Here is a 13,048-nt window from a genome sequence, read left to right on the forward strand (position 1 = left end):
ATAATTTCTAATATCCAAATTTCTACTCAAAGTTTATTTTTCTTCCCTTGACCATTCTTTCTAGAGGTTTATCTGCCTTTATCGCCTGGATTGAATTTTAAGTTTAATATGTTTTATTTGCCAAATTTTAAATTTAAATTTAATTCCAAGTTTTTAAGAATTATCCTCATTAATTCCTTTCTCCTTTCCTCAGCTTTATTTTCTAGCTTCTTTTTGAAGTTATATTTATTTCTATTCTTCCATGCCTAATAATAAGTGAAGAAAAATAAAAGTGACTGTGTCCACCATATCTAACCATGTAGCTAAATATCCAAATATTATATATATATATACATTTATATATACATATAAAATGTAAGTCTATGTTAATATATTTTAGAGTCTTCTCACATCATTGGATTAACTTTCTGAAAAAAATTAAATGAGATTCCTATCGAAGTAACATAATATTTTAAATATTTAAAAGTAAAATAAAGAACTATAAAAGTATTAAAAATTGTGTTACATTTCTATATAATCTTGGGGTGAAGTATTTTTTAATTGATCACAAAAATGCTATAAAGGAAATTTCCTTATTTATCTATATAAACTTAGAAAACCTTCTGCATATTAAAACACTTCAAACATCAAACTGGGAATATATATGTATTATATGATCAACAGATGGCTTGTTTCCTTAATACATAAAAAGATCTTAGAAGTCAGTAAGAAACAGAGCATGCTCTATCATAAAAAGGGGCAGAAATCACAAACAGATTTCAGCAGGAGGAAAATAAATGGCCATTAAACTCAGGAGAAAATGGTCAACTTCAATTGTAAATTGAAGAAAAAATGTAAATTACAGGAATATATTCATATTTTTACCCATTAAATTGGCAAAGATTAACAAAAAAGAATCTAATATTTGATATAAATCTAAAAATTTAGATTTAAAATATTTTTATAATTTAAAATATACAAATCAGATATTTGCATAATCTGTTAGTTGGCATAAAATTTACAAGTTATTACTGTGTAAATTTTCAAATTGTAAATTTTAATATATTTTAAAAACCTTAAAAATAAGCATAATCTTAAACAATTTTCACTTAAAAATGTTTGCCCATGGAAATAATTAAAGATGTGGTCAATAGTTCGCTGGATGAAATTTTACTGTAAAATTCCCTGTAATAAAACGTTGGTACTCAAGAAATTGTTAATAAGATGGTGACTGAACATAGAAATCTGTAAAATAAATGATATAGTCCACTAGTCATATCTTTTAGTCATAAAAATGATGTTGTAGATGAATGTTTATTGAAAAAGAAAACATGTTCTATTGATTTAAAAAGAATGTTACAAAACAATACATATTTTGCTATCAAATTTTTGAAAAAACTATCTGGAAAGACATGCAGATGTGCACCAAGGTAGCAACCACCATTGACTATTAGGGATTTGTCATTTTAAATTTTGCTTCTTATTATCTAATTTACCTACAATAAAAAATATGTTGCATTTGGAATTAGGAAAAAGGAAATCCCAAATAAGATATTTTAAATTTCCAAATCTTCTCATTCTCTGCCAACAATCACCTGAATAATATGGGGAAGAAGTATGCAGGAAGGCTGGCTTTATGAATAGGTAGGAAAAAAGAAAACAGAAAAAACAATTGTAGGGTTTATATAGATATTAATTACTCTTTGAGGAGTGTCAATGAATAGGCAAAATACTTTGATTTTACCAGGATATTTGAATACCTGTTGGGATAAACCCTTCAGCACCCACCCTATCACCCAAGCCACAATGACGCCTTGCTTCCATTGCAGAAGCTTCCCATCTGGTCTTCCAACGTGTCTTCCTGCTGTTTTTACTCTACTGTAGACTCTTTTAAAACCAGAGAGCAATGCTTCCCGTTCTCACTCAGATCAATAGCAATATTCTTGTAATAACCTCCAAGGCCTTAGGTAATCTGGTTACCTAATAATCTCTCTGACCCTATCATCAGTCAACTGTTGCCTAGCTCACTCTGCTCCAGACATACCAGCCTCCTTGCTGTTCTTCAAACACATCAAGTGTCCTCCCCCTTCAGTGTCATCGCTCTTGCTTTCGTCTGTGCCTCATACACCCTTTCTCCAACTATTTACATGGCTTATCCAATCACTTCTGTCCTCAGTCTGTTCAAATGCCACCTTCTCAGTGAGATTTTCCACAGCCACTGTTTACAAAATAGCACATCCAACTTTCTTTTCCCCTTGCCCTGCTTTCTTGTTCTCTACATAGCTCTTATTACTAAGGACACATTCACTATATGCTTATATGTTTATTGCTTATTCTGTGTCTCCTAGACACAAGGATATAAACACCGTGTGGTCACAGATTTATTTTGTCCACTGCTGAATCCCTAGCCTCTTTAATAGTGCTAGGACCATAATAGGTGCTCAATAAGTATTTATTGAGCAAATGAATGGGGTATGGGTTTGAGATTGGCAATGTTTTAATTACATAAATCAATATTTAGGTCATAATCAGTTTTGACTATTAGTAATCTATACTTAAGGTAGTAGCAAAGTACCCCTTTGATGGGATAAGGGGGACTGTCAATTTAAAAGGAAAGATGAAGGGTAAGAGAATGAAATTAGGTTTTTTGTACATCAGAGGCCCCTTTCTAAGGCATCAGGGTAATATAATTCATTCATGAGTTTATGAAAATCTGCTTGTCATTGTGCTTGCTGGAGCACTACCAGGAATTGTGCTTGCTAAAGATACAAAGACGTGTAGTATTTAGTACCAGCCCTTAAGAGATCTATTCAACAGAGGCAATTCTAGGTTTTCCATGTCATTCCCTCATTCCCCTTCTCCTTGCTATCAACCAAATGTGTAACTGTGCTCAAGGCAGGAATGTGATTAACACCAGGCGTAAACACAGTTACATAGACTCACAAAGGGACTAAGGGACTAGAAATCTACAAGACAGATGCCAAGAATGCGCTTGCACTGCGGACTTTGGCCCTTCTTTCCAGAAGTGTTGCTATGGTATTCTAATTCTAAACTCAAAGTACCGGAAAGCCGCTACTCTTGAAAGTTAGCTGGTTAATAGTTCAAACCATTTTCTTTCTCATCCTCATACCTCACAAAAGTAAGGAGCAAATGAGTTGGGGTTTTGCAGGACAAGATATGAAAGTCAGCTAACCCTGTCCCAACAGGTCCCTATTTCCTTACATTCACTCGTTGGTGTAGTTCAGCCTTTGTTTCCTCATCATCCCACAGGTCATCAGGAAGGGAATTGAAATCAGCCTGCCATTGAGCTACAAAATCTTGCTTGTGATCTGGACGCTTTAGAAACTCCTGGAAACTTGTTCTGTAGACATGAAGAGAATGAGATAAATTTTATATGTCATGCCTCTAAACTGTAAAATTCTAACTTTGGAAACTTTACTTACCTAATCTCATATAAGTAAGCAAGCACAGTATGCTGGTCTTCCCTCAGATGCCTGAGTACTGTTTTGATGGTGTTTATATAGGAATTTTCTATTAGTTCCCAGTAAGGTACTAAAAACGAAGGCATTTCCTGTTAAATTGTAAAGTATAGAAATTTTTACTTCAAAATGAAAGTTCTTCTGAATAATAGAGTCAAAGGAATAGTCCCAAGCAAAAAGGTCAAGATGCAACTGCAACTACCTAAAACATTCCCTGTGAGACTTCTTGCTCCTCTTCTCTCCCACGTCCCCCACTATAGTAAATTCATATTCCAAATAATCCTCCATGTCTCAGCCCAGATATTATTTATTCCAGAAATTGGGGGGCCGGGCACGGTGGCTCATGCCTGCAATCCCAGCACTTTGGGAGGCCAAAGTGGGCAGATCACCTAAGGTCAGGAGTTCTAGACCAGCCTAGCCAACATCATGAAAGCCTGTCTTTACTAAAAATACAAAAAAATAGCCAGGTGTGGTGCCATGTGCCAGTAATCCCAGCTACTCGGGAGGCAGAGGCAGGAGAATTGCTTGAACCTGAGAGGCAAGCTTGCGGTGAGCTAAGCTTGTGCTATTATACTGCAGCCTGGGCAACAAGAGTGAAATTCCATCCAAAAAAAATTATTTATTACAGAAATCCTTCCCAGATACAACAAGTCTGCAAGGTCACACTGAGGTTCTGAGGTTCTCCCTTAGCATCCTGTACTTTTCCCATCATAACACTGATGCTGTTAATTGTAACATCATCATTTACTTGTCTGTACTCACCTCTAGAATGGCAGTTTCATAAAGCCAGAAACTGATTGTCTTGTTTACCATTATAAGAAGACTCTTCAAAAAGTTTATGAAAAATGCACATTATGAAAAAACTATGCATGAATTTTGAAATTCAATATTTGAACACATCTGAATAGGATGTAGTTTCAGACACTGAGAAAGATGAGATATCAGCTTGAAAAAAGCCCCTATCTGAGCAACATGAATTCTGCAAAAATTGAAACAAGAACAAACATAAAATTGCTGGTGACGCTAAGGAGGAAGAATGGTGAAATCATTGATGCTTTACAAAAAGTTTATGGGCACAATGTTCCAAAGAAATTAGCAGTTTACTAACTGATCTTAAAAAGGTGAGATAATGTTGAAGATGAAGACTGCAGCAGTAGACCAATTCATATCAATTTTCAAAGAAAAAATTAACTTTTTGTGCCCTCACTGAAGAGGACCAATGATTAACAGTAGAACAATAGCCAACCCCACAGACATCTCAATTGGTTCAGCTTACACAACTCTGACTAAAAATAAAAGTGGAGCAAACTGTTCACTAGATGGATGTCAAAACCATTGTGCCCAGATTAGCGGTAGACAAGAGCAAAACTTTCAATAGAAATTGTTAACAAGTAAGATCAAGATTCTAAAGCATTTCTTCAAAGAATTTGTAATGGGAGATGACGTGTGGGTTTATCAGTATGATTCTGAAGACAAAGCACAATCAAAACAATGGCTACCAAGAGATAGAAGTGGTCCAGGCAAAGTAAAAGCAGACTGTATCAAGAGGAAAGGTCATGTCAAGAGGGTTTTTTTTTGTTTGTTTGTTTGTTTTTTTTTTTTTTTTGGATGCTCCAGGCATTTTGTTTGTTAAATTTCTGAGGGGCCAAAGAAAAATAACATCTGCTTATTATGAGAGTATTTGAGAAAGTTTGCTAAAGCTTTAGCAGAAAAACAACTGAGAAGCTTCACCAGAGAGTTCTTCTCCACCACCACAATTCTCCTGCTCATTCCCCTCATCAAACAAGAGCAATTTTGTAAAACACTAGATGGGAAATCATTAGGCATCCATGATATTGTTTGGCTCTGTGTCTCCACCCAAATCTCATCTCAAATTGTAATCCCCATAATCTCCATGTGTCAAGGGGAGGACCTGGTAGGAGGGGATTGGATCATGAGGTGGGTTTTCCCCATGCTGTTCTTATGATAGTGAGTTAGTTCTCATGCAACACGATGATTTTATAAGTGTTTGACAGTTCCTCCTTCACACACACACATACACACTTTCACTTGCCTCCATGTAGTATGTGCCTGCTTTCCTCTCTGCCATGATCGTAAGTTTCCCAAGGCCTCCCCAGCCATGTGGAACTGTGTGAGTCAATTAAACCTCTTTCTTTTATAAATGACCCACTCTTGGGTATTTCTTTATAGCATTGTGAAAACAAACTAATACAATCCACCTTATATTTCTGATTTGGTTCCATCTGTCTTCTTTTTGTTTCCTAATCTTGAAATATCTGTAAAGGGTACCCATTTTTTAAACAAATAACGTAAAAAAGATTGCATTGACATGGTTCAACTCTCGGGACCCTCATTTCCTTAAGGACGGACCACATTGTTGGCATTATCTCCTACAAAAGTGTCTTAAACTTGAAGCTTATGTTGAGAAATAAGGCTTATTTTTAAATTTTTATCTTTCAATTCAATTTTTCCACGAGCTTTTTGAAGTCCTCTCATGCCATCTTTTCTTTAATTACCATAGTGTTTGGGACATAGTTGGCCCTCAAGGAATAGTTATTGAATGAATACATTGAATCATCACAGGTGACATATTTTGTCTCAGTTAGGAAACTGCCTAGCATGAAGAACACCTAGTGTTCATGTCAGGGTGATGACGAGTTATTTCTCTGATTACATTTAGAAGGTTCTTTCATTCCTGTGTGCTTCATGAAAATCAGAAATTTTCTTTTATATTTTCTTTAATAATGCAAATAAACAATCAAAACCAAGAAATAATCTAAATTAATAAAGCTGAGGATCCATATTATATTTATTATATTTTTATTGGCTGTGCATTTATTTACTCAGGGAATTACACATGGAGACGTTAGAGGTCATCTGGGCTAATTTCCTCTCCAATCAAGAAATGCCAAATGCTAGAGATATATTATCTAATCTCCCTGTGGACCTCATGTATGCATCAAGCACAGAATTTCAAGGCAGCCTCCTTCAATGTTCACAACTCATGTTACTGGAAAACTTTTTCTTCTGTTGAGCAGAAATTTGTCTTTCTGTAATTTCCACTGAGTCCTAGCTATCCTCTTTGGAGAAGGACAGACTACATTCTCACTATTTTTCTTATGGCAGAGACTGGCTTCAAGGAAGGCAATGACATAGGGAAAGAGGGAGGAAGGGGCAGAATCCGGGAACGGATTGTACTCTGTGTACTATGTTTTTTCCTATGCATACATTCCTATGATATAATTTAATTTATAATCAGGCACAGTAAAATATTAACTAATAAAAAAAAGAACAATTATGACAATATACTGTAAAAAAAAAAAAGTTACGTGATTGAGGGCTCTTCCTCTCTTTCTCTTACTCCCTGATCCACATATCCAGCCTTGCTCTCAAGGCTAGAGCAGGAATGGGTCTGCTCAACAGGAGTTATTCTTGCTGTGCAGGCTCTAAATGATCATCTTTATATTTTATTAGTGCTCAAAAGTAATGTGTTTAATACTTTGCTCTTAAATTACAACAATAATTAATGTATACATTATTGGTCTGTATGTTACTAAGTCCCACTGCCTTTTCTTAAGTATTTAGGCATTTGCCTGCGTCTAGTTTTCTGGAATCCCCTGTACCCGCTGTGACTTCTGTGAGTCATGGATAATGTAATATCTGTAGGTTCTTCCAGCCCCTGAGATGTAATTTTTCTGGGGTCTGGGAACTTGAACTTTCATGATGTAATGAGGTGCTCAGAGCTGTACTTTCCAATTAAATAGTTTTCCCTTTGTTAGAGAACACAAAATCATAGTAGGAATTCAGTAACCAAGGCAATATTCTTTGAAGTTTCAGAGACCCTCACTTTATATAGGCGTTGTCCAAGTTCCTGAGAGGAGCGTAGTAATTTGCTTACACAAGCAACAGATTCATCTTCAGGTACCACTGGTCAGATCTTCTGCCTTTTTCCAATTTGACTTCCTCTCTGTCACATTTCCTTCCATAATGAGTTATGAAGCTAAAAGAAAATGTTCTAACTATCAACACTAAAAAATCCAATGAACCTTGCTAGAGGGAAGCCTCAATTATCTTTCTGTTCTGTCTGTAGGAAAATGAGCTTACAAAATCATTGTCACATGTAAAGACCTGCAAAGATAAAGAAAAACAGAGGGGTACTGGGCATCTAAAAAGTGTTTGTGGTGCTTATCTGTTTCTTCCAGCTATAAAAATATTTCTTAATACAAATCAGTTCTAAATAAATATTCACTTCATGACTGATTCTGTATCTGCAATTTCGTGCTTCTTTTCTTAAAGAGGGTCCACCAAGTCTTTGGGACTCATAAAACCTTATTACTACCGTTAATTAATTTGACTTCATTTCTTTTCTCATTTAAGATGATTTCAGGTTACCCAAGCTGGGTTTCCATTTTCAGTCTTCTATTATCTTCTTAGACAATGTAACTACAAAATCTTTTTATTTTTGGCATTTTGGCAGAGACATCTACACATACCCTTGACTGTATTCTTTCAACATTTGAGTGCCTATGATGGGCTAGACACTCACTAAATTCCTATCCTTTTATGATTTTCTCAAATTTTTTGAGTACCTCCCCACTATCGCCCCTTTCCCCTGTAAAATGCCCTGGGATCACATTAGTTTCTTTGGTGCATAATTGGGATTTTAAGGGCAAATTTTCTTCTTATTTGAGCCCATCCACTTCTCTTAGAGCCTTATTCCCCTTTAGAGGCTGATTATGATTTCACTATAGGTTTGAAATATGCTTTCCTGATAACTAGGGCACATATTTCTTATGTTCTGCCAGATCCTTCCTTTACTATTACACCTCCTTTATTAGTACTTTCTCCTAAATTATTGATCATTTCCATTTATCTAACTGTCCATATTTGTTGGTCAGTACTAAATTCGAAGCATAGACCCCTCTATATTTTGAATGTTGAAATTGTCAGCAAGGCCAGTAGAGAATTGATCAAAAGCTCTGCTTTAATCTGAGTTACACATCTGGCAGTAGAGTCCTATGTCTGTCAGCCTCCTGAAGGAGGACAGGTTTCCAAATCCAGCACACATGGCCCTGTGGCCCCTGGGCTCAGTTTCAGGGAGGACTGTTGCTACAGGTTGGTTGAATGTGAGTGAGGGCACTAAGTGGGCCACATGGCCAGAGGCATGGCTGCCTCTTTCATGGAGTCCTGGCCTTGGGAGTCTGTTCTTGTGACTCCACAGGATGGAAGCAAAGACCTCCCACTCTATCTACCTTCTGTGTTCTCACTGCACCTTCCTTTGTGGCTGGCAAAGGGTAAAGATCCCAGGTTTTCCTTACATTTGGCTGCTACCTGAATGCTGTATGGAAGCAGCCTCTCTTTTCAATCTCTCTCCCTCCATTTGTCTGCTGAAGTAAGGTTGACCTGGGGCCCTCAGAAGGTCTGGAAACAGGGTTACCAGATAAAGTACAGGATTCTCAGTTAAATTTGTTGTTTAACTGAAATCCAAGTTGAGCTGGGCATCTGTCTTCCTCTTCCTTGGCAGGTGTATTAGTCCGTTTTCATGCAGCTGATAAAGACATACTTGAGACTGGGAAGAAAAAGAGGTTTAATTGGATTTCCAGTTCCACATGGCTGGGGAGGCCTCAGAGTCATGGTGTGAGGTGAAAGACACTTCTTACATGGCAGTGGCAAGAGAAAATGAGGAAGAAGCAAACGTGGAAACCCCTGTTAAACCCATCAGATCTCGTGAGACTTGTTCACTATCACGAGAACAGCACGGTAAAGACTGGCCCCTATGATTCAATGATCTCCCCTGAGTCTCTCCCACAACATGTGGGAATTCTGGGAGATACAATTCAAGTTGAGATTTGGGTAGGGACAAAGCCAAACCATATTAGCAGGTAAACTCGGCAGTTCACATGTGGGGAGTCCAGAGTGGAAAAGAACTAGACTAGGCCTGTTTTGCTGTAGCAAAAGGTGTTTGCTACCTGACCTTACTTAGGAAATGAGAGGTGAGTGCTACACATCTTCCATGTCCCTCCACAGCAGTTTCCTTCACTTTGCTTAGTGGCTGGGGAGGCTAATGTATTTAAGCTACTTCAGGAAACTCCCTGGCCGTCCATCTTCTTGGCCAGAGTATTTTTCTGCTCTTGTTTGTGGGGTCACACTGCTTCCCTCTGGGGGAAAGCCACAGCTCCTGTCAGATGGCCCTCTAAGTACAGAAGTTCTCTTGAGGCCCAAGGATCTACTCCCTTTCTGCACCTCCTCAGCCTAGGGGCCTTAGTGACCCCCAGCTGCCACTTGTTGGAGGGGAGGGAATAATCTAATCCTTGTAGGTTGCCATACTTATTGCCTACACATTTGTAAATAGTCTTTTATTCTACTCTTCTCAAATTATCATGTTTTCCATCAAATCCTGAGTGCTAGAAGATCTACTTGGAGCTGGGGCCATATTTCAATGTTAATTTTGTTTTAAAAAAATTCCTGTTTTTTATTTCTCTCTTGTCCTCTATAGATTTATTTCTTTCAAGGGCTTCAAGTTTTGGAGTTAAGGAATGAATTTAGGTGTTTTTGCCCAACACTCCCCATCACTTACCATATTGTATCATTTTAATTTTATCTCATTGCTAACACCCACTTCTATATCTTGCTTCTATGGTAAGTTTTTTGAACCTACATATATATTAATATTAATATATATTAAAGTAGCTTCTGTTTGGCTGAGTGAGGTCAATTAAATACCTCCATAATTACATCATTTAGTATTCTCAATTTTAAATATTTTCTGTTCTAATTTCACTCTCAATGCTAATTAATCAATTAGAAACCTATCAAGTCACATACTCTGTACTGTGTTTGTGTTGAATACAGTGAATTATTCCATGTTCCTACCCTCGCCAAAGAGTTTATAATTTAATTGGGAGAGAAGACATATCCCTAGGAAAGCTCAATAATAACAGCAACACCACAATTGCTGCATTTCATAATTGGGTCTCAAATGCCTGGCACAGATGGTCGCTGCTGAGTTCATCAGAGTAAGAGATCATTGGGGACTGGAATAAGGGAGAAGGAGACCTTGTCTTTTAAAAAGCTCTTTGCTGTTTAAAAAGTTTTAAAGGAAGGACTATTCTGTGGACTTTCTGAGAATTCATCTGTTAAAGCAACCAAAAATGGTAGATGGCAACCGGGCCTTGCGAGTTGAGCTGGGCGGAGCTTCCAGCGCTACCCTGGGACATCTTGCCTTACACCAGCACACCCATTAACGTTCCCAGGTCGGATAGCTGTCTGTTCTTTTATGGGTTTAGTTCGCTTCAAAAATATTCTTCTACTTCTAAAAAGTCAAAGATTAAACTTCTTTTAAAAGCATTATGATGGGGGTATTAAAACATGAATAGAAGGCTAGAAATTTGCTGGATATGTGTTCTGGGGAAGTCATTCTTCCAGGAATCTGCATCTCTGTGTGTTCCTGAGAAGAAAATTGTTCCTCACAGAACCCATTTGTTCCCCCGATTTTAACACTCAATAGCAGTTCAAAGCATGACTCAGAAACTCAAGTAGGAGAAAGGATGAGATATGGGTCATTGAGTAGTCTCTAAAAAAAATCTCAGCTTTTTGATGGGTAAATACATATTACCTGCTGTAAAAGACCTTCAGGATGTTGTAAATGACAGCATGAATCTTACTACATGCAGGAGAAAGAATGAATTCTACCAGCTTGATTCTAAACGGCCATACCTCAGGAACTGGTTCATTCACATAGACCCATTCTTCTGATCCTGGCTTAGGTGGCTGCGGCACTATTGCAACAGGTGATGTGTCTGTAGAGTCAGCAGGTGATTTCTTTACTGGTACTTTTCCTCCTGATGATTTTCCTTTAGGAGAACCTTAAACATGCATATCAAATTATTCCAATACAAGTAAATGAATGGGACAGAATTCTGGTGGAGGAATACATCTATAATTGCCATGGACTTCAGGTGATTCATTAACTACTTTTTAAAGTTTTTTGAGGAGTCTTACAACAAATTCTTATTCTCCACAGCCCCCAAATTAACCAATAATATTAATAATAGTAAATGTCTTAAAGCAATCCAACCTATCTAAATGGCTAATATATTTGATATTTTATTTTCATCTCTGTTCTTGCTTTCATAATGAACATGTGACTTTTATAAAGTTTAGACTCTAGAACAAAGTGTATTTCACTTACTATTTCAAAAACTGGCAAATTAAACTCTCCACGCTGAATGAGAAAGAAGGTAGCTAGAACATGAGTGGTGCTCTTGGTATCCCTTGGAGACCAGGTAAGAGGGCAGAGAGAAAGGAGGATATTAAAAGAGTCAGCTGGAGTAGGTGAGGGATGCAGGGGAGGAGAAGAGGAGCTATTGTAGCCCCTGAACATTCTCTGCACATGACACAGGGTTGCTGTGGGGAAACTATTTTTCTTGCTACAGTTATGGAATAAAGATGAAGGTAGTTGCTGTGCCATAAGCCTGGCAGAATCAAGGAGTGAGAGAAAGAGAAAGGAAAAGAAAGGGAAGGAAAGGAAAGGGAGGCGAGGGGTGGAAAGCAAGGGATGCTTGGGAAGAAAACAAGAAAGAGGAGGTCTAATTTTCTTTTTTTTTTTTTTTTTTTGATTTTGTTTTTGTTTTTTTTTTTGTTTTGTTTTGTTTTGTTTTTTTTTTTTTTTTTTGAGGCAGAGTCTCGCTCTGTCGCCCAGGCTGGAGTGCAGTGGCTGGATCTCGGCTCACTGCACGCTCCGCCTCCCAGGTTCACGCCATTCTTCTGCCTCAGCCTCCCGAGTAGCTGGGACTACAGGCGCCCGCCACCTCACCCGGCTAGTTTTTTTTTTTGTATTTTTTAGTAGAGACGGGGTTTCACTGTGTCAGCCAGGATGGTCTCGATCTCCTGACATCGTGATCCGCCCGTCTCGGCCTCCCAAAGTGCTGGGATTACAGACTTGAGCCACCGCGCCCGGCCTGAGGTCTAATTTTCAATTCAGAATCCAAAAAGGACATTCACTTCACTTTCCCTGATAACATAAAGAGGGGAATCTAGATCTGTTAGGTGGTACCCTATGGAATGAACAACTTTGGTCCTTAACTCAGAGAGCACTAATATTCCCTGAAAAGATCAAGTTATTACAGTTTGGAAATTCACTCCATTTAAAATTCCACTTACCTTTAGATTAATTATTGAAATTTTTGGATGCAGTTTGCAGACACCTGTACAACTAGGAGCACTTTCTTCCTCCAAAATGTATTTCTTTAATGAGTATTATTTAGTGATAATGCTGTTTAGAAAAACAAATACATCTTCCACTTTTATGTTAGTTAAAAATAAGTGGATTATAAGTAGAGGAGAAATTGTTAATTATATCTTGTGGGCAGTTTAGGTGATCTCTACTTATATATTTAAAAACAGTATCTATTATCTGTAGATCTGAAGTTATATCTAAATTATATAAAATTTAGAAAAATTTAAGAAAGTCTTTGTTTAGGCAGTAACTGACAATTTTCACAATTTGCTATATTTTTCTATATAATGATTTTCCTTTGACCTGAATCTCTGGTGAAGAACAAATGATAACTCTATGACCAATTTAAAAT

General features: G+C 37.3%; 1 protein-coding gene across 14 annotated transcripts in view; it reads right to left on the minus strand.

The window, feature by feature from the left end:
• The window catches only part of SPEF2 (sperm flagellar 2), a 188,132-nt gene that overhangs the window by 67,218 nt on the left and 107,866 nt on the right, over window positions 1–13,048 (minus strand). For all 14 annotated transcript variants that reach the window (XR_012092806.1, XR_012092804.1, XR_012092802.1 and 11 more), the window contains 3 exons: window positions 11,175–11,323; window positions 3,423–3,550; window positions 3,202–3,340 (listed from right to left, as the gene is read on the minus strand). Coding sequence is in view for 8 of the 14 variants with exons in the window: in XM_073014804.1 (XP_072870905.1) it covers window positions 3,202–3,340; window positions 3,423–3,550; window positions 11,175–11,323 (416 nt within the window). In the remaining 6 variants the exon portion in view is untranslated. The remainder of the gene's footprint in view (window positions 1–3,201; window positions 3,341–3,422; window positions 3,551–11,174; window positions 11,324–13,048) is intronic.

The sequence above is a fragment of the Chlorocebus sabaeus genome, chromosome 4 (assembly GCF_047675955.1).
Source record: "Chlorocebus sabaeus isolate Y175 chromosome 4, mChlSab1.0.hap1, whole genome shotgun sequence".
NCBI classification, from domain to species: Eukaryota; Metazoa; Chordata; class Mammalia; order Primates; family Cercopithecidae; genus Chlorocebus; species Chlorocebus sabaeus.